Raw genomic sequence first — 26,644 nt, 5'->3', positions numbered from 1 at the left:
GCAGTATTGGAGGATACGTGAATATAAGGCCTGAGTTCCAAGGGCAAGCAAAGGCGTCCTTGGCTAGCTGGTGATTCTGTCTGTGCAGAGCGCAGAATTTGTCCACTTTGTGATTCAGGCGTGACGCAAAGAGGTCTATTGTTGGTTGTCCCCAACATTGAAAGATCCTGGTCGCTACTAAGGGATCCAGGGACCATTCGTGTGGTTGGAACTGACGACTGAGTCGATCTGCCACTACGTTGTGAATGCCTGCCAGATAGGTGGCCTGGAGAAACATTGAGTGTGACGGGGCCCAGTCCCAAATCTGTGCAGCTTCTTGACAAAGGAGATACGAGCCCGTACTTCCCTGTTTGTTGATGTACCACATGGCTACTGTGTTGTCCGTTTTGTGTGAAAGGCAGTCCTTGAACGCATGTAGCGCATAACGTATAGCTCGAAGTTCCAGGAAATTGATTTGAAATGTTGCTTCGAGTTTTGTCCAAGTACCCTGGGTTTGGAGATTGTCTATGTGAGCTCCCCAACCCAAGGTGGATGCATCTGTAGTTAAAGTTATCTGTGGGACTGGTTGTTGGAAGGGTAGGCCCTTGCACAAGTTGTCCTTGTTCGCCCACCAAAGGAGAGATAAACGTAGCTGGTGGGTTACTTGAATTGGAGAGGACAGTGGTTGAATGGCTTGAATCCATTGTGATCTTAAAGTCCATTGAGTTACGCTCATGGCTAGCCTTGCCATAGGAGTGACATGAACAGTGGAAGCCATGTGGCCTAGTAAGGTTAGAAACTGATGAGCTGTTGCTTGTTTCTTTGAGTGAGGCGAGTTTGTCAACAGGGAAATTGTGTCTGCCCGATCCCCGGGTAGAAAAGCTTTTGAAAGTATGGTGTTCAGTTCTGCGCCTATTAATTGAAGCAGGTGAGACGGAATGAGGTGGGACTTTTGATAATTGATGAGAGAGCCCATGGAGTGAAGTAGAGTAATTGTTCAACTGAGAGAAGCCAGAGCATCTTGTTGAGATTGACTTCTGATGAGCCAGTCGTCTAAATAGGGAAAGACATGGACACTTTCCTTGTGCAAGTGTGCTGCTATTACTGCCAGACATTTGGTGAATACTCTGGGAGCAGAGGCAAGTCCGAATGGTAGTACTCTGTACTGGAAATGTTGATGACCCACCATGAAGCACAGATACTTGCGATGAGGAGGGAATATTGGTATGTGAGCGTAAGCGTCTTGAAGATCCAGAGAACAAAGCCAGTCTCCTGTTTGAAGAAGTGGAAGCATGGTGCCTAGAGAGACCATCCTGAACTTTTCTTTCTTCAGAAATGTGTTGAGATTTCTGAAGTCTAGGATGGGACATAGGCCTCCGGTTTTCTTTGGAATGAGGAAATAGCGGGAATAGAATCCTCTGCCCTGCTGAGTCCGGGGCACCGGCTCTACAGCTCTGGCTCTCAGAAGGGTGGATAATTCTACTTGTAATTGGATTATGTGATTTCCACTTAGAGGAAGAGGTCTCGGAGGAGAATCTCTTGGAGTTGAGAGAAAATTGAGTTGGTAACCTCGAGATATTATTGCAAGTAACCATTGGTCTGTTGTTATTTGTAACCAATGGTTGTAGAAGGAGGATACTCTGCCTCCTACCGGAAGATCTGGTTAAGGATTGAAGAGATGGCTTTGGTCTCTGGGAAAGGCCTCAAAAGCCTGCAGCCGGTCCCGTCTGCAGCGGAGGTTGAGGCCTAGCTGCCCTAGGTCGTCTGGGTTGAGCTCTTTGCTGCAGCCTAGAAGATCTGCCCCTTGATGCTGGAGGGTAATAACGCCTCTGTCGATAGAAGGGTCGTCTAGATTCTTTTCTTGGAGGCCGGCGAGATGACTGGGTAGCAGAATCCTGTGGAACTAACGATAGTTGGCGCAGGGTTTCTGTGTGTTCCTTTAATTGTGCTACAGCATCTTGCACTTTAGATCCAAAAAGGCTGTCACCAATACATGGTAGATCAACTAACTTTTCCTGGACTTCAGGCCTGAGGTCTGAAGCTTTAAGCCATGCCCAAAGTTTTGCACTTATACCAGAGGCCGCTACCCTGGAATCTGTTTCAAAACCATCATAAGAGGCTCGGACGTCATGCTTGCCAGCTTCAAGTCCTTTGTGAATGATTGTTTGGGCTGCTTCTTGATATTGCTGTGGTAATGAAGTTGAAAATTCTTGCATTTGTTTCCACAGATTCCTCTGATATTGAGTCATGTATAACTGATATGATGAAATTCTTGTATTTAACATGGCTCCTTGATAAATTTTCCTACCCAGGGAATCCAAGAATCTATGATCCTTGCCTGGAGGAGTGGAGGAATGTGGCCTTATCCTTTTTGATTTCTTTTGTGCGGATTCCACAACCACTGATTGGTGTGGAAGTTGTGCTTTTTGGTAGCCGGGAACAGACTGCACCAAATAAGTAGTGTCCACTCTTTTATTGATAGCAGGTACTGAACATGGGAGCTCCCAGAGTCTATGTTGGAAATCTAGGAGGACTTCATGGACAGGTATGGCTAATAATTGTTTTGGAGGATCCACAAATTGGAGGACCTCCAGTGTTTGCTGTCTAGCATCCTCCTCAGTTACCAGGGTGAAGGGTATGGTGTCCACCATATCCTGGATAAAGTTTGTGAAGGATAAATCCTCCGGTGGAGATTTCTTCCTTTGATCTGGAGTGGAAGGATCTGACAAATTCTTCAGAGGAAGTGTCTGTATGCCTGTCATCCCATGTATCTCATGGATCATCTTGATGTGGAGACATTGGAGAAGATCTTGGTGGACGAGGAAGTCCAGAAGGACCTGGCTGCGGATCATCTATAGGTATCCATCCAGGAATTTCTTCTCGTGGCTTGGATGGAATGGCACAGACAATTTCATCAAACTTCTTCATGAGAAGTTGGTACAGCGTAAATTCAGGATGTCCTGGAGCTCCAGGTGACATCGGCGATGGAATCAGTGTCAGTATTTATGGTCGCCTCAGAAGGCTGTAGTGCCGGCATCGGTGCAGGCACCAGCGGGGTTGTCTGCATCGGTGCAGGCACTGGCTTCGGTGGAACCACCGGCATTGGTACAGGTACCGGCATCGGTTCGGAAACCGGCATCTGTGTAGGCATCGGCGAAGGCGCCGGAATCGACATCTGTTGATCCTTTAAGGCCTGGAGCACCGCTTAACGGATGAAATCCGACAATTCCTGTGTAACAGCTGGTGCAGGCAAAGCAGCTGTACGCGGTGGCAGTGGAGGTGTTGATGTTCCTTCCACAGAGCCCTGTGGAGGTTTGACAACTGGTGCGTCACCATGGGATGAAGGCCTCGGAGGTACCGGTGTTTCCTGGATTCTAGGCCGTTTCGCAGTCGATTCCTCCGGGGAGAGAAGCGCCTCTGGTATCGATGGGTATTGGTGCCATTGGCGGTGCTTCGAACAGTGTTCGGTCGTTGACTTTGTCGATGCTATCGATGGCGATGGATGGTCCCCCGACCCTTCCGAAGTCTTTTCAAAATTATGCGTTTTGAGACTCCGGCCAGAGATGATTTAGTCGATGTGGAGGGAGATGGCAGAAGTTGTAGATGGAATAAATGCTCCATCTTTTCTTGGCGGGCCTTTCTTCCCTTCGCGGTCATTTCTGCACATTTGGGACAAGTTGTTACGTTGTGTTTTTCCCCTAAACAAAGCACACACTCAAGGTGTGGGTCTGTAATGGACATTGTCCGATTACAGATGGGATATTTTTTAAATCCCGTGGCCATTTTATCGTCGACAGCCGTCGATGAAATGAGAAGAAACGTGAGAGGAAAAGGTTTTTACAAAAACGAGACAAAGATTTACTCACCAGCCAGTGGAAACCTGAGAGATCCCGATGTGGGAGAGAATGAATGTGAAATCTGATTTTTAGTCAGACAAAAAACTGTGAGGAAACTCACAAAGGCTCCAGCTCCGCGATGTCTACAGCAGCGCAGAAAAACGAAGACTGAAGAGAGACCCCTGTGGCAGAGAATATCATGGCATGCTGGGCATGCTCAGTGGCCTCACAGGGCCAGTCAAAAGTTTCTAGAAACTTTGACAGAAAGTTTTCCGCAATAGGGCTCCATCAATGATGTCACCCACATGTGAGGACTAGCATCCTGCTTGTCCTGGGATAACATCTGTTACAGGTAAGCAATAATAATAAGCAAACTGTTCTGTAGAGAGGTTTCCACTGTCTTCCTGCAGGAGCTTTAGTAGGGAGGATTCCATGTGTGTCCTGTAATGAATCTGCCAGTATTCAGTCACTGTCCGGATAGCAAAGTTAGATGGATAAACTTATCAAGCTAACTTTGGAGGTATATTCAATAGTGTAGCCACACTATTGAATACAGCCAGCTATCTTAAATTTAGCCGGCTCACTTTATACAGCTTTTTGGCCCAACCAGACTTAGCCAGCTAACTCAACTCCTCCCAGTAATCCCCCAGAATGCCTCTAAATTAACCAGCTAAATTCTGTCTAGAATGTAGCTACCCAAGTGCCCAAATCTTAATTTAGCCAGATAACCTTTGTTCGGCTAAATGCTTTTGAATGTAGACCTCCCTGTGTTTATCCTTGACATGTGCCTGCATGGATTATGGCAGTGAGAATCCCATGTATATTCGTGGTATATTCATGCAGAGACTCTAGCTGTGAAGATCCTGTGTATAGACTTGGCGTACCCCTTTAGAGTCTCCAGCAATAAGATCCTGTGTGTATCCCTGTAGGGTCTCTAGCAGTGAGGATTCTATGTATATTCCTAGTAGGTCTGTGCAGAAATTCTGGTTGTGAAACTCCCATGTTTATCCCTGATGTGTCTCAAAGACTCCATTAGTGAGGATCAAATGTTTATTCTTGACATGTCCCTGCAGAGTCTTCAGCAATGAGGATCCTGTGTATATTCCTAGTGTCTCCTTGCATGGACTCTGGTAGTGAGGATCCCATGTTTAGCATGTCTCTGCAGGGTCTCTGTCTATCCCCAGCATGTCCCTACAGAGGCTCTGAGGTACCTCTATATACATCTGGTGTGTGAGGACTTCCCTGGTTCTGTAGGGTTTCCCCTCGTGCCCCGAGGGAGTGTCCCAGGAGGTTTACCCCTGCAGAGTTCAGTAGTATAGAGGAAGAGGGTATCCTAGAAAAGGATAAAACAAAGAACATAAATAAGTACAGAATTAATAAATTTTAAAAACAAACTATGTTTAGGAGAATGAGAGAAAGTGGAGTGGTGCTGGGTGACAGACAAGAGTTACTTACCTGTGGAAGCGGCCTTGTGCTGAGCCTGGTGTAGGAGTGACTAGAAAAGAGACAAAAATATCAATAGATTCAGAATGATACTGTGTGAGAAAGGAAAATTAGTTCTTACCTGATAATTTTCGTTCCTGTAGTACCAAAGATCAGTCCAGACTCCAGGGTTTTGCCTTCCTGCCAGCAGATGCAGAGAAAATTTTACTGACGCTGCCACTTATTTATTTTATTTTATTTATTTATTTATAGGCTTTTCTTTGCCGACATTCGTAAGGCACATCATGCCGGCTTACATTGAACTGAAAGGAGGAATTACAATAAACAAAAACATATAGTCAAAGCAAAAACAAGGCAGAAAAGGCAGAAAAAGGGAACTATGTACATGGGAAGAGGCATTAAAATCAGGTAATTGCGATCTAAGTAAGCGACAAGGGCAGAAGAGCAGCAGGGCATAAAGGAACTTTGTACATTCTATACATCATTAACTTTTCGATGAAATTCGTAGGTCGAGGGAGTTCAGAGTGCAAGATTCAAGGGGAAAAGAAGGGGTTAGAGGAGGCATTAGAGGTCGGAGGGAGCGAGGGGGGAGCTGGCGGAGGAAAAGACATGGAGGGTACCATTTAGGCGGAAAGTTTACGTTATGTTTGTGTCGGGGTAGGCCTGTCTGAAGAGCCATGTTTTGACTCCTTTTTTAAATTTGGTGAGAGACAGCTCTATGCGGAGTGAGGAGGGACGAGAGTTCCAGAGGGAGGTACCAGCTATGGAGAAAGCCCTTTCTCTGGTGAAGGACAGATGCGCAGACTTAAGGGAAGGAGTGTGTAGGGTACCAACATGAGCACTTCTTATGGAGCAGTTAGTGGTGCGGAAATGAGGCATTTCTTCAAGCCAGGTGTGATTGAATTTGTGTAGTGAGCAATGAAGAATGGTCAGGGTTTTGTATTGTGATCGGAAGGCGATAGGCAGCCAGTGCAATTCCTTTAAAATAGGGGTGGTGTGTTCCGTTTTGCGAGTATTTGTTATGACTCTGGCCATGGAGTTTTGGAGGATCTGGAGTGGCCTGATGGTGGAGGCAGGGAGGCCGAGTAGAAGGGAGTTATAGTAGTCCAGTTTCGCAAGCATGGTGGTCTGAATTACAGTGCGGAAATCTTGAGTGTGTAGTAAGGGTTTGAGTTTTCTGAGGACATTTAATTTGTAGAAACCTCCCTTAAGGAGGGAATTGATGTAGGGTTTGAAATTTAGTTGATGATCTATGAAGACACCCACCACACCAATTGATGTGGTGTGTTGGTTGTGTTCTGGGGAGTGTGGTGGGGGGTGCAGTCAGGATGGTTAGAGATGATGATAAGTTCCGTTTTAGAAGCGTTCAGAGCTAAGTGGAGGTTGGATAGCATGGAAGTTATTGAGGTGAGGCAGGATTCCCAGAAGTGCATGGTTTCATCAATGGATTTTTGGATCGGGATGAGAATCTGCACATTGTCAGCGTAAAGGAAAAATTTCAGGCCCAGGTCGGACAATAAGTGGCAAAGTGTGCCACCTGCGGCTCTTCAGAATTGAACTGTATCAAAGCTTAAGAAAGAAAAATCTCCACAAAAGCAAAACTTCCAATAAACTTAACTTTTTTTTATATTTCTTCTCACATGGATTTCATTATACATAACCAGAAATTAGTCTGAGCGGACAACTCCTCCTCCTCCACAGTTCGGGTGGGTTCTGGACTGATCTGTTGTACTACAGGAACGAAAACTGGCAGGTAAGAACCAATTTTCTTTACCTTGTACGTACCCAGATCAGTCCAGATTCCTGGGATGTACCAAAGCTTCCTACACTGAGTGGGACCTGTAGAGTCCTAGTCGCAAAACATTTTCGCCAAAGGATGGATGACCTTCATCACCCACATCCAGATGATAATGCTTTGCAAAAGTAGGCAAGAACTTCCACGTCGTCGCCCTGTAAATCTCCTGTGGAGAAACTAGCTGGGCCTCCACCCACAAAGCAGCCTGAGATTGCATCGAATGAGCATGCAAACCCTCAGGAACCAGCCAACCCTTGCACATGTAGGCCGACCCAATAGCTTCCTTCAGCCAGCATGCAATGGTAGATTTCGAAGCCTGAAGACCTCTTCTCAAACCACTCCAGAGGACAAAAAGATGATCCGTGCAGCACTATCATTTTCTTTTTATTATTATTTTTTTAAACTAGCCAAACCTCAGAATAGAAGCAGGACCAGAGGAAAATCCGGGAGCAATCCCGGAGGCTGAGGGAGCCAGAAGCTTCTGGATGACAGGTCCTCCGGCAGGGCACGGGCGAAACACAGCCAGGGGTATCCAAACCCCCCCCCCCCTCGGATGCCCAGCTCCACCTGAGGGATGGCCTGCGCCGGTGCCTCAGGGAGCAAAGTCAAACTAGCCTACCTAATTCTTCCTAAACTGTAATTTTTTCTCTTTTTTTATAACTAAGTCCTAGACTGCTGGTTTGCATCTCCACCATCTGCTGAAGTCAGAGAGATACTGAGGGACTGCAGGAGGCACTCTTTCCTATGTAGCAGTGTCCAAAGTTTTGTTCTCTGACTCCATCTGCTGGTAGGGATGCAAAACCCACTGGTCTGGAATGACCTGAGTATGTACAGGAATGTCTGATTCACGTGAAAAATAGAAACGACCTTCGGTAAAAAAGGAAGTTACCGTATGCAGGGACATCCACGAGTCAGAAATCCTTAGAAATGTATCACGGCATGACAAGGCCTGTAACTCGGAAACTCTCCTAGCTATACAAATTGTAACCACAAAAATGGCTTTAAGCGTCAAATCCTTAAGAGTCGCCCTTCTGAGTGGTTCAAAGGGGACCCCACACAAACCTTTGGACACTTAATCTTGTCCTTAAAGTGGACATGCTCTCTGCACCAAAGGATGTAAATTCTTCACACCCCGCAAAATCCACATGATACCGGGATGAGCCGACAAGGCAGCACCTTCAATCTTGCCCCCTGAGCAACCCCAAAGCCACCACCTGAACCTTGAGAGTTTAACGCCAAATTTTTGCTCAAACCCTCTTGCAAGAAAGACAAGATGTCCACCACCGCAGCTTCCAGAGGCTGCACACCACGAGCATCACACCAGTTCTCAAAAACCTTTTAGACCCTGACATACAAGAGCGAAATAGACTTTCTTCTAGCCTGCAAGAGTGTTGTCACCACTGCCTCGGGATAGCCCTTGCGCCTCAATCGCCTCCTCTCAAAAGCCATGCCACTAGGCAAAGGTGAGCAGCCTGGTCTGAAAATATGGGCCCTTGGCAAAGAAGACCCAAAATGTGATCGAATCAAATCGGCCTGTCCACGGCTAGATTGACCAGATCCGCGAACCACGGACATCGCAGTCACTCCGGTGCCACCAAGAACCCCTTGTCTTGGTGTTTCTCTATTCAACACAACACCTTTCCCACTAGGGACCATGGAGGAAAAACATAAAGCAGCACTCCCCGAGGCCAGGGATCCATCAGAGCATTTATGTCCTCGGCCCCAATTTCTCTTCTCCAGCTAAAAAACCAAAACACCTTGGCATTCTGATAAGTCGCCATCAGATCTACATGAGGATCTCCCCATCTCTCCCAGATGAGCTGCATTATTGCCTCCGATAGCTCCCATTCTCTAGGATCCAACATCTTGCGACTCAGAAAATCTACTTGAATGTTTCCTACACCTGCTATGTGTTCCAAATGGAGCTCCGCCCACTGAATCAATGCCTGAACTTCCTGGGCCACTGCTAGACTCTTGGTCACACCCTGTCGATTGATATAAGTAACTGTAGTCACATTGTCAGAAAGCACCCTCACAGACCGACCACTGACCAGAGGCAGAAAGGCCTGCAGAGCCAATCGCACCACCCTGGTCTCCAACCGATTGATTGACCAGGAAGCCTCTTGAATGTCCCAGAAACCTTGAGTCGATTGGTGCTGACACACAGCACTCCAACCAGAAAGACTGGCATCTGTAGTAAACACTACCCAATTGGGAACTTCCAACGGTACACCACGCATCAAGATGGAGTCCAGCAGCCACTGAGACAGACTGTCTCGTGCCCCACCTTCGAGAGGCAGGGGAAGAAAAAACTCCTCTGAGAGCGGGTCCCAGAGCTCCAAAAGAGCCCCCTGCAAAGGCCTCATATGTGCAAACGCCCACAGGACCAACTCTAGGGTAGAAGCCATCGAGCCCAGAACCTGCAAATAATCCCACAATCTGGGAACTGGCAAGGACAGCAAATGCCAAACCTGCCTCTGCGGCTTCTGGACCTGCTCCTCCATCAAGAATACCTTGCCATGCTGAGTGTCGAACCAAGCACCTAGATACCCCAGGAACTGAGCAGGGACCAAGTGACTTTTCACCAGGTTTACTACCTAACCGAGCGAGTCGAGCAACTGGACCACCTTCTGCACCGACTGACAGAGATCCTCGGACTTTACCCTGATCAGCCAATTGTCCAGATAAGGATGCACCAAAATATCTTCCTGATGTAATATGGCTGCAACCAACACCATTACCTTGGTGAAAGTGCAAGGTGCTGTGGCCAACCCGAAGGGAAGAGCCTGAAACTGAAAATGCTGACCGAGAATCATAAACCGCAGAAACCGCTGATGATCCCTTCGAATGGGAATATGCAGATACACCTCTGTCAGAACCAGAAATGTTAAAAAATTCACCTGCACGAACTGCTGCAAACACGGATCTTAGGTTCTCCATGCGAAAACGCGGAACCTTGAGTGCCATATTCACCTTCTTTAAATTCAGAATTGGCTGAGAAGTGCCTTCCTTCTTTGGGATGACGAAATAAATGGAACACCTTCCTGTCCGCTGCTTGTTGTGAGGAATAGGGACGACTGGCCCCAACTGCCGCAACCGACTCAGTGTTTCCTTGAACCACGAACTGCTTGCAATACGACCCGAATGGGAAAACCAGGAAAAAGTCTCGAACAGGCCTTGCAAACTCTTAACGCTTAACCATCTCTTATCACTGCAAAGACCCACTGATCCTGAGTAATCTTGGTCTACTACATTTATTTATTTATTAGTTTTTTTATACCGATATTCGAGTGGACATCATATCGGTTTACATAAAACTGCAGAGAAATACAATAAAACAGAGGGGGGGAAGAGAGGGGGCAGCGATGAAAGATAAGCTCTGAGAAAGAGTAGTTAAGAATAAAAGGACAGAAAATAACAAGTGAACAATAGCTAGTGGTACATGTAAAACCGTGTTAATCGGCCCCCTACAGAAGGAACGACAGAGTGGACCAGCCTCGCCTCATTGGGAAGATTTAGGTCCTGCTGCACTACTGCCAGTGGCATCTTGGAAGGGTCTTCTGCCCCCTCGAAAGGACTGACCCAGGCATGACCCCAAATGGAGAACTGCTTCTGCTAGAGGCAATCTATGCACCTTATTTTTCCCCAAACTCTATCAACTGCTCCAAAGCCTCACCAAACAAAAGCTGCCCTTTAAAAGGAAAGGACCCCAGTTGAGCCTTGGAGAACACATTTGCTGACCAGTTGTGCAACCACAGCAACCTCCAGGCGGAACCCGCGGGCACCATAATCCGAGAGTAGTTTCTCATCAAGTCATATAAAGCATCCACCCCATATGCCACTGCCGCCTCTATTCGCTCCACCCGGGTGGCATCTGCTCCAGAGCTGCATAAGGATCCTGAAGCTGCTGCATCCAGTGCAAACAGGTCTTTTGCATAAAACTTATACAAATGGCAGTTCAAAGACCTAAAGTGGACACCTCAAAAATCCTTTTCAGAAGAACCTCCAACTTACGATCCTGGAAATCCTTAAGAACATAAGAAATTGCCATGCTAGGTCAGACCAAGGGTCCATCAAGCCCAGCATCCTGTTTGCAACAGAGGCCAAACCAGGCCACAAGAACCTGGCAATTACCCAAACACGAAGTAGATCCCATGCTACTGATGCAATTAATAGCAGTGGCTATTCCCTAAGTAAACTTATTTATTTATTTATTTATTTATTTATTGTTTTTGTTATACCGAGTTTCATGACAGGCATCACATCAACCCGGTTTACAATTAACAGAGTGTGTAAAGCATAACATAACTTAAAACAATGTTCTCAGTAAGAACCTTGAACTTTAAATACAGTGAATAAATACAGTGAATCAAATAAAGGATGTGAGAAAGTTACAAAAAATCAGGGAAATCAACTTGGAACTGGAAAAGGGGAGAGATTGTACAGAGCAATATTTACATTTTGGCCTATTAATGTAATAGAGTAGCAAAGTGATTAAATAAGAATATGTGAGTAACTGTGGCGGTACATCACTATGAGACGGTACATAAATAACCGGATGCATAAATACGATAATGGTATGATAAAAGCTCAGAAGGTATTGATGAGTGTCAATTTAAGGTTGGTTGATTTGTATTAATAACTTGATTAATAATAAACTTAATAATTAATAATAAAATTAATAATTGATTAATAATAAACTTGATTAATAGCGATAATGGACTTCTCCTCCAAGAACTTATCCAAACCTTTTTTGAACCCAGCTACACTAACTGCACTAACCACATCCTCTGGCAACAAATTCCAGAGCTTAATTGTGCGTTGAGTGAAAAAGAATTTTCTCCGATTAGTCTTAAATGTGTCTTCAACGCTGCAACTGCAATGGTCGTCTTTTTAGTGACCGCAGAGTCCACCACAGAGTCCGCCGCATCCACCTTGGAGAGCACCAACAGTTCCAGTGTTTGCTCAGGTAAGGGATAGAACTTTGCCATAGCTCTCCCCACCTTCAAACTGGCATCGAGAGTATCCCACTCCCTCTTCACCAATTTCTTTACTGACTTGTGATAAGGAAAAGCCCTCAGCGGTCCCCTTAAAGCATCTAGAACCGGATCAGCGCCTTCCAGATCCAAATCATCCTGCGGCACCTTCAGACCCAGCTCCTGAAGAACCTGAGGAATCAGCAGGCCTAAGTCCTCCTTACGGAACAAATTTACTACCTTCAGTTCATCGCCCTCAGAAACTGGAATCTGTGCCTTGCTCAGCCCCTCCCAGGCCAGGGTTTAAAGGCAAATCAAGCCTAGGAGGAGTCCACACCCCCACAGGGGAACCAACAGAACCATCTGAATTCTCCCCCTCTGGGTCAGCAAGAACACGACTGGCTGAGACCCAAGCCGCGACTGGATCCCTCCTATGCCCTTCCGATCGACCGCCACGATCCTGAGTAAGCAGATGCGCCTGCTGACTGGCCAGATAGGCCTCATGCAGCAAATCAGCCAAAAACAGCTGAGACTGCGCAGGCAGAGCGGCGTCTGGGTCCTCATCCACATCTGATTTGTTCTGAACCAGTTCAATGCTGCCACAGATCTGAGACAGACGCGGGGGACTCCCTCCCCGTGTGCACGGGAATGGCTGAGAAAGAATTCAAAATGGCTGCCGCTCCCACGCTGAGGGGGAAGGGATCTTCCCCCTGCCGCGCCACCTGACAAGACTCCAAATGTGGCAGGGAAGCCACCCTGCCCCAACCCTCAGAAGGCCCCTCCTCCGCCGCAGCACACATTGCACAGAGGCCCTGGCTGTTCAACCAGAAGTGCACCAAGCCGCACGCGTAGCAGGCCGACCCACGCACCATCCCACACTAACCAAGGTCCTGAAAAGCCCTGCTGAACCATGGAGGAGGAATCGCCAAGCAAATACCGCTCAGTCTACTTCTCTTTCTGTTTTTCTTTCTTTTTTTAAACTTTATGAAGCTAGCAACTCTGGAAAAATAAAACCTAGAGCAACGTTCAACTTCAAAAGGGGAATCGGTTGCTGAGCTTGCAGCTGCAGAGCGGCCTTGTGAAGGGGAGGGATCTGGACCACCAGATTTACACCCCACGGGCGCCTGGACCAAGCATACTAAAGGGTCACCAACACCCTGCTCGTCTGCCTCAACCAGACAGGGAAGGACCCACCAGGATCCAAAAACCCCCTGGGAGGAAAGCTCGAAAGAAAAAATTCTCATAAAACTTCAGAGCTGCAGATTCTGCACCATCTACCATCTGCTGGAGACAGAGAAATACTGAGGAGCTGCAGGTGGCACATGAGGTTGTGGCAGTGTCAGTAAAACTTTCTCTGTCTCCATCTGCTGTCATGGAGGCAAAACTCTGAAGTCTGGACTGATCTGGGTACGTACAGGGAAATTTGAACGATAAATTCCCAGGAAGATGGGGAGGTAAAAGGCCCAGAGCTGACTCAGAGTCTGTGGGTGCTATATCCAAGTATTTTCTAATGGGGGAATAAGTAAACTGTATCCCCACTTGCCCACCTACCCCTGAAGGACAGGCGTTGACAGAACAGAAGAATGCAGAGCTGTTGGGAAACCTGCATTCTCCTCAGGCTCCACAGCAGAGGGATTAGCCTGGGGATGCTCCTGTTCACCTTGTGACTCTCTCTACCTGGTCTGTCTCTTACCATTATTAGACACCAGAGGAGTAGCACTTCCCTGCATGGCGACTGCTGGTGTTGGCTGCTGGAGGCAATATAGAAAAGGGGAGACAAAATGCTATGTTATTGTATGCTAGATCTGTGATAACAGGCGTTACCTTACTTGTAATACCATTCCATGTTATATTACATCTTATGATAAAAAACAGATCTTACATTCTGGCCCGCAGACCGAGATACTCTGTAATGAATTGATTCTGCAGATGAACACCGGCTGCATATAAAACACACAATTATCGTGTCATGCCCTCCTCTATCCATCCTTACATATCCTAGCTCCCCTACCTTCCATACAGACTGCTGCCTTCTGCCCTCTCACCTGTCCCACATTATGGATCCCAGCTCCCCTCTTACAGCCCTGCTATTCTGCCACCATCTATCCTGCTAGCTACCTACCTCTCAGGACAGATTGTGGTTCCCCTTTCTCCATCCCACAAAGCCCTACAATTCTTTCACTGTCTGTTTTCCTTCTTGCCTTGTCTGACTACAGAGCCCCACACTGATTACCTGCTGCTGTCCCTCAGTACAGGCCTCTGCCTGAGTCCTCACCCATGCGTTTTCTTACCTCACCACCTGGCTAGAGTGCTGGGAACCATGCCGTGGAGTGACTGAAAGAGACAAAAGTGGTTTGGATACTTCTTATACTTCAGATTTTGTCTAACAGCAGGGAGGAAACAGTTACTTAAACCACAATAATTCTCAATAATTTGCCATTGTCATACTCTTAGCCCTTCTCTTGTTTCTTTCTCTCCATTGCTTGCTTGCTCACATTCTGCCCCAAACCTAAGCTGGTTTCACACTTAAAATCACACTAGAAACTCCAATCCAAAATAATGTACTGTTGAACACTGAACACAAACATATATAAACATGAGAATAAAAGTCAGATGGCCACCAATGCCCTTACCTTGCTGTGATGGGGAAGTAATGGCTACAGGTCTAGGTGTGCTGGACCTGCAAGGAAAGGAAGAGACGAGGAGGAAGGAGATTCACAGAAAATACTGAAGACTAGGAGAGGAGGGAGGGGTTCAGAGAAAGTACTGCAGGTCAGAAGAGGGAAGAGGAGCACATAAGGTATTGTAGGTCAGAAGAAGAGAGAAGGGCCCATAGAACATGAGAAACACCATGCTGGGACAGACCAGTAGTCCATAAAGTCCAGTATCCTGTCTAACCGTGGCCAGTCCATGTAACCTGGAAGTACCTGGAAAATCCCATATGAAGAAAGATACTTCAGGCCAGATGAGAGAAGGAGGACCAGAAAAGGTACTGCAGACTGGATGCAAGCCAGTAAAAGAATTTTACTGGCTTGCATCCAGTAAAATTTATTTTAAATTCTTTTACCAGTAAAAGAATTTAAAATAAATAAACAAGCCAGTAAAGAAGAGAGAATGAGATACCTGAAAAGGTACTGCAGAGTGGGAGAAGATAAAGTGAAAATGACCAGAAAGGAGAAATTACTACTTAGATGATAATTTCCTTTCCTCTAAGGAAGACAAGCCAATCCATACCAGTGGGTTATGCACTCCTCCAGCAGACAGAGATGGAGTAAAGTTGACTCGTTGAAGTCATTGACATATAGCCCTGCCCCGACATCAGCCCGCAAGTAACTCTAGAAAAACCAAACTGTGGACAAACTGATTATAACGGAACATGACTATTTACAGTCAAGCACTCATGCTTCCAACCAACTGGGAAGCGCTGAGCTCAGCAAAAAAAAAAAAAGTTCACATCAACTAATCTTAGGGGGCTGGATATGTCACTTTCCAGGCCTTCAAACGAATGAACAGAAACAACACTCTTCATCATCTACATATAAAGGATGGACTAAAAGCAAGTAGGCAGCCCGGGGTGGGTTGTGGATTGGCCTGCCTTCTTTGGAACAAAGGAAATTATCAGGCAAATAGTCATTTCTCTTTCCTCTGCACTCAGGCAGGCCAATCCACACCAGTAGGGTGAACCAAAGCTACTCCCGAAAAGGGTGGGAGGCTGTTCATGGTTTTTGTCAATACCGCACACACGAAAGCTGTGTCCTCCCGAGCCCTAACGTCCAAGTCGTAATGCTTGTAGAAAGTGTGTAAGGAGGACGTTCCTGCCCGGCAAATCTCGACAGGAGACAACAACCAAATCTCCACCCTTAAGATGGCCTGAGCTCTAGTGGAATATGCCCTGACTTGTCCAGATAATGGGACATCTGCATCCACAAAGATGGCTGTGATGACTTCTTTCACCCAACGGGCTATAGTCTCCTGCATTGCCGGTTCTCCTTGTGTATCGCCATCATGGAGCACAAACGTTCGATCAGATGCCGCTTGATATCCAAGGCATGCCAAAGACAATAATCCCACTCATCTCTATCCCTGTCCAGCATCGGCAGGGAAAAAGACTGATTCAAATGATACTCCGAAACCACTTTTGGCAAAAAAAGAAGGTACAGTCCTAAGCTCTACTGCCCCCAAAGACATTTGTAGAAACAGCTCATGACAAGAAGGGAGCGGCAGCCCTTTAAATCTGGGCTCGCACTCGGCGCCGTCTTTCCCGCCGACCCCAAGAAGACAGGGCCAGGAGACCCTCATCGCGCCGAGCTCACCTGGGGTAAGAGGCCCTCCCTACCCCGAACAGCCACGCGATCCGCCGTCCAGCCTCCTGCCCTAACCGGCCCTTGCCTCGGCGGTGCGGAGACCACGCCCTCCCCAACCCAGCCGGCCTATCCGAGGCCGTGAAAACAAGCCGGCCTATCAGAGGCCGTGAAGAAACAGGGAGCGGCAGCCCTTTAAATCTGGGCTCGCACTCGGCGCTGTCTTTCCTGCCGACCCCAAGAAGACAGGGCCAGGAGACCCTCATCGCGCCGAGCTCACCTGGGGTAAGAGGCCCTCCCTACCCCGAACAGCCACGCGATCCGCCGTCCAGCCTCCTGCCCTAACCGGCCCTTGCCTCGGCGGCGCGGAGACCACGCCCTCCCCAACCCAGCCGGCCTATCCGAGGCCGTGAAAACAAGCCGGCCTATCAGAGGCCGTGAAGAAACAGGGAGCGGCAGCCCTTTAAATCTGGGCTCGCACTCGGCGCCGCTCCAGAAATACTCCCCTGCTATCCATTGGGATACCCTACAAGTGGCAGCCTGGAGTTCGAACTGCTTCTTGTCCTGCTTGCCGATGTTGCCTTGGCCCTGTGTGGCATTAATGACCACACCGCTTGCACTACCTTCCCAGTATGCGGAGTTTGCAGATGTGTTTTCCAGAGAGATGTGGAGCTTCTACCACAGCACCGGCCGTTCGACTGTGCTATCGATTTCTTGCCTGGTACAATGCCGCCCAGGGGGCGAGTTTACACAAGAACACATCCTCTGTCTCTCCCTGAGACACAGGCCATGTCAAAATACATCAAGGAAAACCTAGCCCGTGGATTCATCCGTCCCTCCAAGGCTAGGTTTTCCTTGATGCTAGAACATCCAGACAATGCTGCTGCTGTAGCCATTGTGCCATTTCAGGAATGGCCTGTAGTCCGGAAATATCCGCCGGGTCCATGGCTTTGCAAACTGTTACGGTTTGTGGACCCTTGAGCCAGCCAGCGGAAGGCGAAGAAATGCTGAGGAGAAGTCCGCAGTAGATATTGTGCCCAGGAGGCGGAATGGAGCCAGGACACCAACCAGGAGCTTCACCACCGGAAGCTCGAGGTCCCCCCAGGAGGAGCCCTTGGACTTAGGTGCGGTATCCCAGAGCCGCTTGGTCTTAGGTGCGGTCTCCCAGAGAGGAAAGTCTAAAGGATAATCTGGAAATCACGGTGGAGGCAGAGAAGCAGAATGTAAGGATGGTCCGACAGTTGGGGCTGGCAGCAGACAGGAAATCCAAAAGACGTACCGAAGTCAGGAACCAGGAAGACAAGCCGAGGGAATCAGGAACAAGGCTGGATCAGGAACAGCAACTTGATGACTCCAGGGAGCGAACCTCGTTACAAGGCAAGGACCTGAAGCAGTAGCTGGGTTTAAATACCCTGCCGGTGTCTGACGTTATCCAGGAGGCCGGCTGAAGTTTCCCACCATGGTCCCTTTAAATCAGAGCCCCTTGCGCACGCGCACCTAAGGGGCAGGGACAGAGAACGGGGCTCGACGGCGTCTCCCTCATGAAGACGCCGCCGCAGAGAAGGCCTACCAAGGCCAGGAGAGAGTTTGGGACTGCTGCGGCAAACAGAGAGGCCCGCGGGAGGTTAGAGCCCGGTCGCGGGTGCCGCAACCGAGATCGCGACACTACCTCCAGGTATGTTCCTATTTCGACAAAGTCTGTATTTTTGAAAGTCTAAACTCGGCTCTTCATGTGACTTCTCTATATCCTGTTTGCGATGCCAAACCATACTGTTTGATGATCACTAGTGGGCACCTACCCAAATATTTGAGACATTATACCCATTAGTGAACACTAGGTCAAGTATAACTCCCTCCCTTGAGAGTTCCATTATCATTTGTTTAAAGAGAGCCCCCTGCACGGCATCCACGATCTCTCTACTTCTGGTCGATTCCACGGAAGGAATTTTCCAGTCTACATCCGGCAGTTTAAAGTCTCCAACAATCAACACTTCTCCCTTCTTTCCCACCTTTTGGATGTCGTCAACCACATCTCTGTCTAGTTCTTCTGTTTGAGTCGGAGGCCTGTAAACCACACCAGTAAAAATGGATGCACCATCATCTTTTTTTTAGTACTGCCCATAATGCTTCTTCTCTACCCCACATTCCTTGCAGTTCAGTAGCCTCGATTTTGTTTTTGACATAAAGAGCTACTCCTCCCCCCTTTTCTGTCCTCTCTGTCCTTCCTTAACAAGTTATAGCCTGGTATGGCCATATCCCAATCTGTCTTGATGGCTTTAGACGCCCAACCTGGTGCGGGGAGTTGTGTTGGAGGTCCCAGATTGGGTCATCCTTACGACCGCTGCCAGTCTTTCTGGCTGGGGAGCAGTGTGCCAGAAAACAGTGACCCAGGGCACCTGGTCCGAGGAGAAAGCTTCTTGGTCTATCAACTCTTGGAAACCAGGGCGGTACGCTTAGCGTTGCTTGGCTTTTAGTCTTTGGTTCAGGATCACTCAGTATGAGTTCTGTCGGACAATGCAACGGCCGTGGCTTACATCAATTGGCAGAGTGGCACCAAGAAGACGTTCAGTGGCGCAAGAGGCGCAGGAGTTAATCCTTTAGGTGGAACAGCATCTAGTTCAGATAGCAGCATCTCACATCGCAGGGATCGAGAACGTCCAGGCCAATTTTCTCAGTCGCAGTCTTCTCGATCCAGGAGAATGGGGATTGTCAGATATGGTGATGTGGCTGATTTGCAAGAAATGGGGTCCTTCTCATGTCGATCTGATGGTGACCCGGCACAATGTGAAGGCTCCTGGTTTCTTCAGCAGGCAGAGAGAGTACGGAGCTAACAGCATAGACACTCTTGTGTTGCCCTGGCCTCAGGGAGTTGTCCTATACATTTTCCCTCTGTGGTCTCTAGTAGGCAAGGTCTTGCGTTGGATAGAGAAGCATCCGGGGGATGTGGTACTGGTGGCTCTGGAGTGACGTCTCCAGCCCTAGTTCGCAGATCTAGTCAACCTAGCAATCGAGGGACCTTTGCGACTCAGTCACCTTCCTCGTCTTCTGCAACAGGGCCCCATATTTTCCAGCCAGGCAGATCGCTTTTGTCTGGCGGCATGGCTTTTGAGAGGAGATGTTTAAGGTCCAGCGGATACCCAGAGACGGTGATCATTACCCTTCTTCATGTGAGACGGAAATCCACCTCTTTGTCCTACGTTCGCGTATGGAAAGTATTTGCGTCATGGGGTGTGGCTAGGGGTGTTCAGCCCTTGCGTTCTTCGCTGTCTCACATTTTGTCCTTTCTTCAGGAAGGTATAGTCAAGGGCCTCGTTTTCAACTCTCTTAGAGTTCAGATTGCAGCTTTGGCCTGCCTGAGAGGGAAGGTGGATGAATACCAATTGTCTGTTCATCCAGACATGTCCAGATTTATTCGGGGAGTCAAAAATTTGCATCCTCCCATGCAGAGAGTTTGCCCTCTTTAGAATCTTAATCTCGTTCGTCGAGGTTTGTGTGGGGCTCCATTCGAACCTATCCAAAGAGCGACCCTTAAGGATTTGACTCTGAAGGTCGTTTTCATGGTCCAAAACCTGTCTGCTGAGAATGTCGGCCCGTACATTGTCCTTCCCAGCAATGTGGGAGGCAGATATGTCCTCAAGATGTTGTTCTGCCTACACCCTAAGCACATCCACCTCCACTGATACATGTTGGCTTCTGGTTCCGCCTTGATGATTGACATAGGCCACTGTTTATTTATTTATGCCTTTTATATACCGTCGTTCTAAAAGTAGATAACAGTTTACAAATATAGCAATGAATTACATTTTAGAAAGATAGTAAATTTCAAACTGCATTAATATAAAAGTATGAAAGGGATATGAGAATAATGGAATTATTAATTACTACAACAATGGAATTATTTAAACAGAAAGTTTAAGAAAGTATACAAATCAATGAAAATTAAGGGTGAGATCAGTCTTTTTTGTGGAACTGGTTGACATCCTTACTGCTTGAGCTTCCAGCCGTTGGCGAACCACAAGCATGCCAGTCGAATTGCACACTCTTCCCAATGACAAGTGGAGTCTCACTGTGTACTCCTGCAACAGCAGATTCCACCGGGAGAGCAATGAGTGCTGAAGGGGGCACATGTCCGCCTTTGCCCAGGGAACTATGTGCAATGTGGCTGCTGTCAACCTCAGGATCTGCAGGTAAGACCACACTGTTGGGCAAATAATCCTTCTCAGGGCCTGAACTTGAGTAATTAACTCCTGAATGTGACTCTCTTATGAGGTCAGCAAGTCAGCTTTATTCCATCTCCATCTGATGGTAGAAGTGCATAACCCACTTGTGTAGATTGGCCTGAACGAGTGCAGAGGAATATCATTGCAGGCCAGGAGAGGTGGAAAAGGGCAAGATACTGGAGGGTGGGAAGCCAGAATTGAAAAGGAAGTATGGGGATTTTAAGCTGACCTGCTGCAGCTCTGGGGTTTGTTCAATGATTCCTACAGAAAATATAAAACAAAGCATTGTTAGGAAATACAACTTTTGAAAAGAACAGAAGAGCTCTAGGTAAAGTGCTCTCTTTGGAGAGCCTATTGTACCTATATAATTTATAGCAGAAAGTCATGTCATTGCTGTACTGCACTATGCATACTCTCAGTGCTACAAAGTGACAAGAAAGGAAAATTGGTTCTAACATGCTAATTTTCATTCCTGTAGTACCACAGGATCAGTCCAGACTCCTGAGTTTTTCCTCCTGCCAGCAAATGGAGACAAAGAAAGTTTCAATGACACTGTACATAACCCAGTGTGCCACCTGCAGGCCCTCAATACTGACCTGTACCCAAGCCAAGATGACAGCAATAACCATAAATGTCTAAGTAAACTCCCTCCCGAAAGTGAAGTTGCCCAAAAAGACAATGGAAAACTTGTTTCCCAAATTTATTGTAAGCAGTCACTATATACAAAGCAATAGTATGAGAGGTATACTCCCCCTCCCCACCCCCAGTAAATGGGCGAGTCTCTGGACTGATCTGTGGTACTACAGGAACGAAAATTAGCAGGGAAGAACCAATTATTCTTTCCCTGTACATTCTCAGATCAGTCCAGACTCCTGGGATGTACCTAATCTCCCCTTAACTCGGGTGGAACCTGGAGAGTTCCGCTCATATAACACTCTCACTAAAGCACATGGAAGCCAGAGCCCCAACATTCAAGCGATAATGCCTAGCAAAAGTGTGCAATGACTTGCCAGCAGCCACCCAGCAAATTTCATGCGGAGACACCTGTTGTGTCTCGGCCCAGGAGGTCTGAAAACACGTCAAGCGTGCCCCTAAACCCCCAGCACCAGGCGCCCTTTAGAAATTAAGTAGACTCGATCACTTCCTTCAGCCACCACACAACTGTAGCCTTAGACGCCTTACTGCCCTTCTTTGGACCACTCTACAATACAAAGAGTTGATCCGATCTACAAAGAAGTGATTCGATCTATGGTAATCATAAGTGACCTTTAGATACCTCAATAATGCATGCCTCCCATCTAAGAGACTAAGCTCCCCCATGTGAGGCACAGAGGAATCCAAATCCGGAAAAGCTGGAAGCTCCACTGTCTAAGATGGAACACCAAGACTACCTCAGGCAGAAAAGAAGGCACCATGCATAAAGATACCTCCAAATCAAACCACTGTAGGAAGGGATCTTAACAGTGCCTTGAGCTCCAAAATTCTTCTGGCTGAACAAATAGCCACCAAGAAAACCACTTGAAGAGTAAATTCCTTAACCGAGCTCTCTTTAGTGGTTCAAACTGAGCCTCACTCAATCCTCTAAGGACTAGATGCAGATTCCAAGACAGACAAATGATCCGCGCCTGAGGATACAAGTTCTTAGCAGAGGATACCCTTGCACAGTACCCTGGAGACAATCCAATGTCGCTACCTGGACTCTCAAAGAATTAAATGCCAGTCCCTTGAGAACCTTTCTGCAAAAAAGCCAAAATATACAACATCATAGCCTGAACAGGCTGAAGCTTCACTCTGTCAACAGCAGACCAGGACTAGAAGATCCTCCAAATTCGCACATACGTCAAGGATGTAGAAGGTCACCTAACCTGCAATAAGATGGAAATAACTGCTTCGGAATATCCCCTCCATCTTAGTTGTCTCCTCTCAGAAGCAAAGCTGCGAGACAAAAGTGAGCTGCCTGACTTGAAAATATTGAATCCCGGTACAAGAATCTCACTCGTCGTATTTCTTTCCAGATCATTTATAAATATATGGGTACTGAAAGTTCTAGCAGAAGCTTAATCTGACTCTGCAATTTCAGCAATCTCTCTCTGCCAGCATGACGAACTGAGCTCCCAGATACTCCAGAGTTTGAAAGGACTGAATAGCACATTGCTAGGTTCACTACCCATCCTAGAAACTTCACGTGCATCAGTACCTTTTGCATTGATTGTTGACAGAAGTCCTCTGATTTTGCACAAATAAGCCAGTCCAGATAGGGATGCACCAACACACCCTCCTTTTGCAATGCGGCTGCCCCCACCACCATCACCTTGATGAAGGTATGTGGGGCCGTCATCAGCCGAAGGGAAGGGCTCGAAACTGAAAATGTTCCCTTAGGCCCATGAGCCTCAGGAATCTCTGGTGCTGTGACCCGATGGCTATGTGCAGATATGCCTCTGTCAAAGCAAGAGATGCTAAGAACTCTCCCTTGCGTACTGCTACTATGACGGACCTCAGAGTTTCCATGTGGAAATGAGGAACCCTAAGAGCCGCATTTACTGTCTTTAAATCCAATATCTCTTGAATTGGATATAAGGGGGAAAGAAAGAGGATGCTTAACTTAAAGTTAACCTACAGCCACACTAAGCGTATTCAGGGTCTGAGCCAACAGACTCAGCAAGACATCTCTGTGAAAAAAGGAAAAACCTGCAGAGTCCGAAGAGACTCTCATTCATATGCAATTTCTCTCTTCTACAGGTGAGAATGCTAATTCCCCACTGCAATCCTCCGATGTCTCATTATCCACATCCCCTTGAACATTACCAGGGACAGCCTCCCTGTGGCATTTGGCCGCCATGACTGACAAATGAAAGGCCCGAGCACGTGATCCCTACATAGTAGGTTGCTTCATCTTCATTGGTCTGCAGGGCCTGGAAACATTCCACGCATGAGAACGAGAATGGATCTATACCGGAGCCCAGGACCCAAACTTGCTCTCTCCAATCTCTCTCAGGGAAGCTTCTGCCCTTGGTAACAAGGGAGAAAAGAAATGACCATTGCCTCACCTCCCATTCCACTCCCCTCCAGTGATACCATAGGCCGAGGGGATGTCCCAACATGGGCAAAAACTGTAGTAGTCAAATCACTTTAAGCATCTAAACAGCACTTACACAAACGGAGAGAGAGTGAGGAATGAATTGCTATCAGATAGCAAGCCTCACAGATAGCAAGGCACTTGGACCTGTTCGTCCCTGGCACCTAGCTCTCCTGAACTTCGGTTCTAGGCGACCTCTTGCATGCACACCAATGCCACCCAGATGTACACGCCCACCCCTCCAGGACACGCACAAAAACATGCTCAAAACTAGGTCACAGTCGTACACACACAAGTACGAGCACAAATATGTGCTTCAGTCTAGGTCACGGCCTTACGCGCTCAAGTACCTGCGCAAATTCGTGCTCAAGACTAGGTGGCAGATGTACACACTCAAATCTAGGCCGCAGTCTTATGGGCACAGGTCTCTGTGCATGCAACCGCCTCACGACGAGAATGCGCGCACACGCCTATACACACTGGAAAACTGCTGCCATGGCCTACCAAGCGGCAAAGCAAAGCCTGCCTGCACTTTCAGTGTGTTTAGGCCCAGATCCGATCAACATCCGGCACCGAAAATCAACAGCTCGGGTCTCGACTGGTCAAAAATCCATGGAGACTGGGGACGAGAGCCAGCATCCCCCACTACATGTTCCGCTAAACAAACTATGCACATAAGCAAATTAAAACCAACAGAAGACCTTTACCAGAACGAGACTCCTCCTCGGTGCAACTGCCTCTCTGCATCTCCCAGGGACAGGGAACCACCGGCAACAGTTGAGGAGGGGATTCCCTTGCCTCTCTCGCTGATGCTGCTAGGGAATTGAAAAATGGCCAGCATTTCCACTCTGACAGGGAAAGCCTCAGCATTAGAGCACATCACTCGCGAGGCTCATTCTACCAGTGCAGCCATGTTTGATGTAGGCCTTCGAATGCCATGCTGCTTTTGCCGCCCACGCACACTGTTCCTCCCCGTAACTGTGGCACCATCAGCATCTCAACAACAAGCGGAGGAACAGTCCCTCAGCACCCCAGAGCCAACACCCAGTCTCCTCCACAGGCAGAGAAGCTGCTGAAAAACTCCAGCGCTGAGTTCCCCGAACTGCTAAGGTACCTCCCCCCCCCGGAACCCCGATGCTACACATTTTCCTCTAACTAGTTCCTTAATCTTTTTTATTTTTACTCTCTGAAAACAAATAAAAATACATAGAAACCAATACTTTCCTTTGGTGCAAAAGTTCCGGTTCCAGGAGCACAGGCCACATGGCAGATCAGAAAAGAACCAGACCACTGGCTATATCCGTCTCCTTTCGCCAAACTTTAGCAACCCAGCCCAGGACAAACCGTATAAAAGGGATACCTCCCTGCTCCACTGCGCTTGCAGTGCAGAACTGCTGGAGGGGCCACCACTGTCTTGAGGGGGATGAGGGATCTGGACCACAAGATGTCCACCCCACGGACATGCAGACTGAGCTATCAGAAAGGACACCAACCTCCTACTCGTCTGCCTCAAACCAGGGGGGGTGGCCCTGGGAAGTTCCAGAAATGTTCTTGTCTTCTAACCTTTTCTTTCTTTCTAGACTGCAGGTTTTACACCATCTACCATCTGCTGGAGACAGAGAAATACTGAGGGACTGCAGGTGCCACACTGGGTTATGTACAGTGTCAATGAAACTTTCTCTGTCTCCATCTGCTGGCAATGAGGCAATACCCAAGAGTCTGGACTGATTTGGGTACGTACAGGGAATGACTATACTGTCACAGTTCTACACTATGAGTCCAAGCTCAGATCTTTCCAGCTGCATGCTAGCTTCAAGGGTACTTATATACCTGATGCTTGAAGGCATGATTCTGAAAGTGCAAGAGGTCAGTTCTAGGGTGAGTCCTGGTAGAAAGGCTGTGGGCAGAGGATTTCTGAGCCGATATTCTTTTTTTTTGTATCCTTGTTCTGGACTGATGGAGCGAAGGAAGAGGAATACACGGCATCTGGTGTACCAAACAGCATGGACCAAGAATTGCACATTGGGAACAGGTGCCCAGGGTCTGATAGCCTTAAGAAAATGGCTGGTAGTAGGAAACCATTCTCAGGTCAAAAAGGGCTGACAGAATTATGGGGGAGGAAATCTGTTAGTAAAACCTAGATAATATAACAACTAGGAACATCTAAACATGACAAAACTGATAGGTATTAAAATGAGAAGGATGAAGGGGCTTGCTTTATATTCCTCGGGTGGGTGTGGGTTGCTGGTAGATAGCGACCCACAAATATGTGGTTAGACTTTACATGGGCCCAAAAACAAGAAAATGGTGCTACTCACCTTTACAATGACAAGAAGAGACTTCAGCTCTCCATTCTCCTTCTTTAGAGCTTTCAGTTCACTGTGTGGAGGGAAATGGAAGAAAGGAATCTTCAGATATGCCTGTTTGTGCTAGGGGACAAATGGTGCTACTCTTATAGAACAAGAGGGGAATGGGTTAAGTGGTTAGGAAGAGGGGTGTGGCACCGAGAAGGTAGGTGCTTACCGGTCTTGGCTGCTGATCTTTAGCAGAGCCTCCTGTACTGCTGCCTGTACCTCGGCCAACTCCTTCTTATAGAAAGAGATCAGGCGCTCTGTCTGCTGCTTTTGGAAACTTGCCACCTGAGGAGGAGATGCAGATATCCAACGATGAGCAAACTGTACGTACACCCTACAAATCATGCACCACAGGCATAAAAAGAGAGAAACAAGGAGAGTAAGGGAGCTGCTGATATCATACTCCTCATATAAACGCGCTGCACAACATGCACTCCACATAAGAGACAACAGATATAAAATAACACACCACCCATGGGCGCCCACATGTATACATCCTCCACATATGAGTGATAAAAGCAGTCAGGGCTGGCCTTCAGCCACATAAAACCCTGAGGAGTGACAGGAGGCCCCTCTGAATGTGGACTCTTTCTCTCTGTAACAATCAAAACTGCCCTGGTGGCTCTATATCCAGCACAACGCTCAGCTGCATAGTCAGCAAAGT

At 47.6% G+C, this 26,644-nt stretch overlaps 1 protein-coding gene across 8 annotated transcripts in view; it reads right to left on the bottom strand.

Annotated features, from left to right (window-relative positions):
- The window catches only part of RNF212B (ring finger protein 212B), an 88,894-nt gene that overhangs the window by 26,257 nt on the left and 35,993 nt on the right, over positions 1–26,644 (bottom strand). For 5 of the 8 annotated variants that reach the window (XM_029582026.1, XM_029582025.1, XM_029582023.1 and 2 more), the window contains 9 exons: positions 26,150–26,265; positions 25,945–26,005; positions 20,780–20,811; positions 14,663–14,709; positions 14,321–14,363; positions 13,912–13,969; positions 13,723–13,780; positions 5,271–5,310; positions 5,027–5,148 (listed from right to left, as the gene is read on the bottom strand). In XM_029582026.1, the coding sequence (XP_029437886.1) occupies positions 5,027–5,148; positions 5,271–5,310; positions 13,723–13,780; positions 13,912–13,969; positions 14,321–14,363; positions 14,663–14,709; positions 20,780–20,811; positions 25,945–26,005; positions 26,150–26,265 (577 nt within the window). The remainder of the gene's footprint in view (positions 1–5,026; positions 5,149–5,270; positions 5,311–13,722; positions 13,781–13,911; positions 13,970–14,320; positions 14,364–14,662; positions 14,710–20,779; positions 20,812–25,944; positions 26,006–26,149; positions 26,266–26,644) is intronic. The other 3 variants (XM_029582024.1, XR_003853169.1, XM_029582030.1) reach the window with 3 other exon arrangements.

Source organism: Rhinatrema bivittatum, chromosome 16, assembly GCF_901001135.1.
Source record: "Rhinatrema bivittatum chromosome 16, aRhiBiv1.1, whole genome shotgun sequence".
NCBI lineage: Eukaryota > Metazoa > Chordata > Amphibia > Gymnophiona > Rhinatrematidae > Rhinatrema > Rhinatrema bivittatum.
The sequence above is the reverse complement of the archived record's forward strand: the minus strand, read 5'-3'. Positions and strand labels throughout refer to the sequence as shown.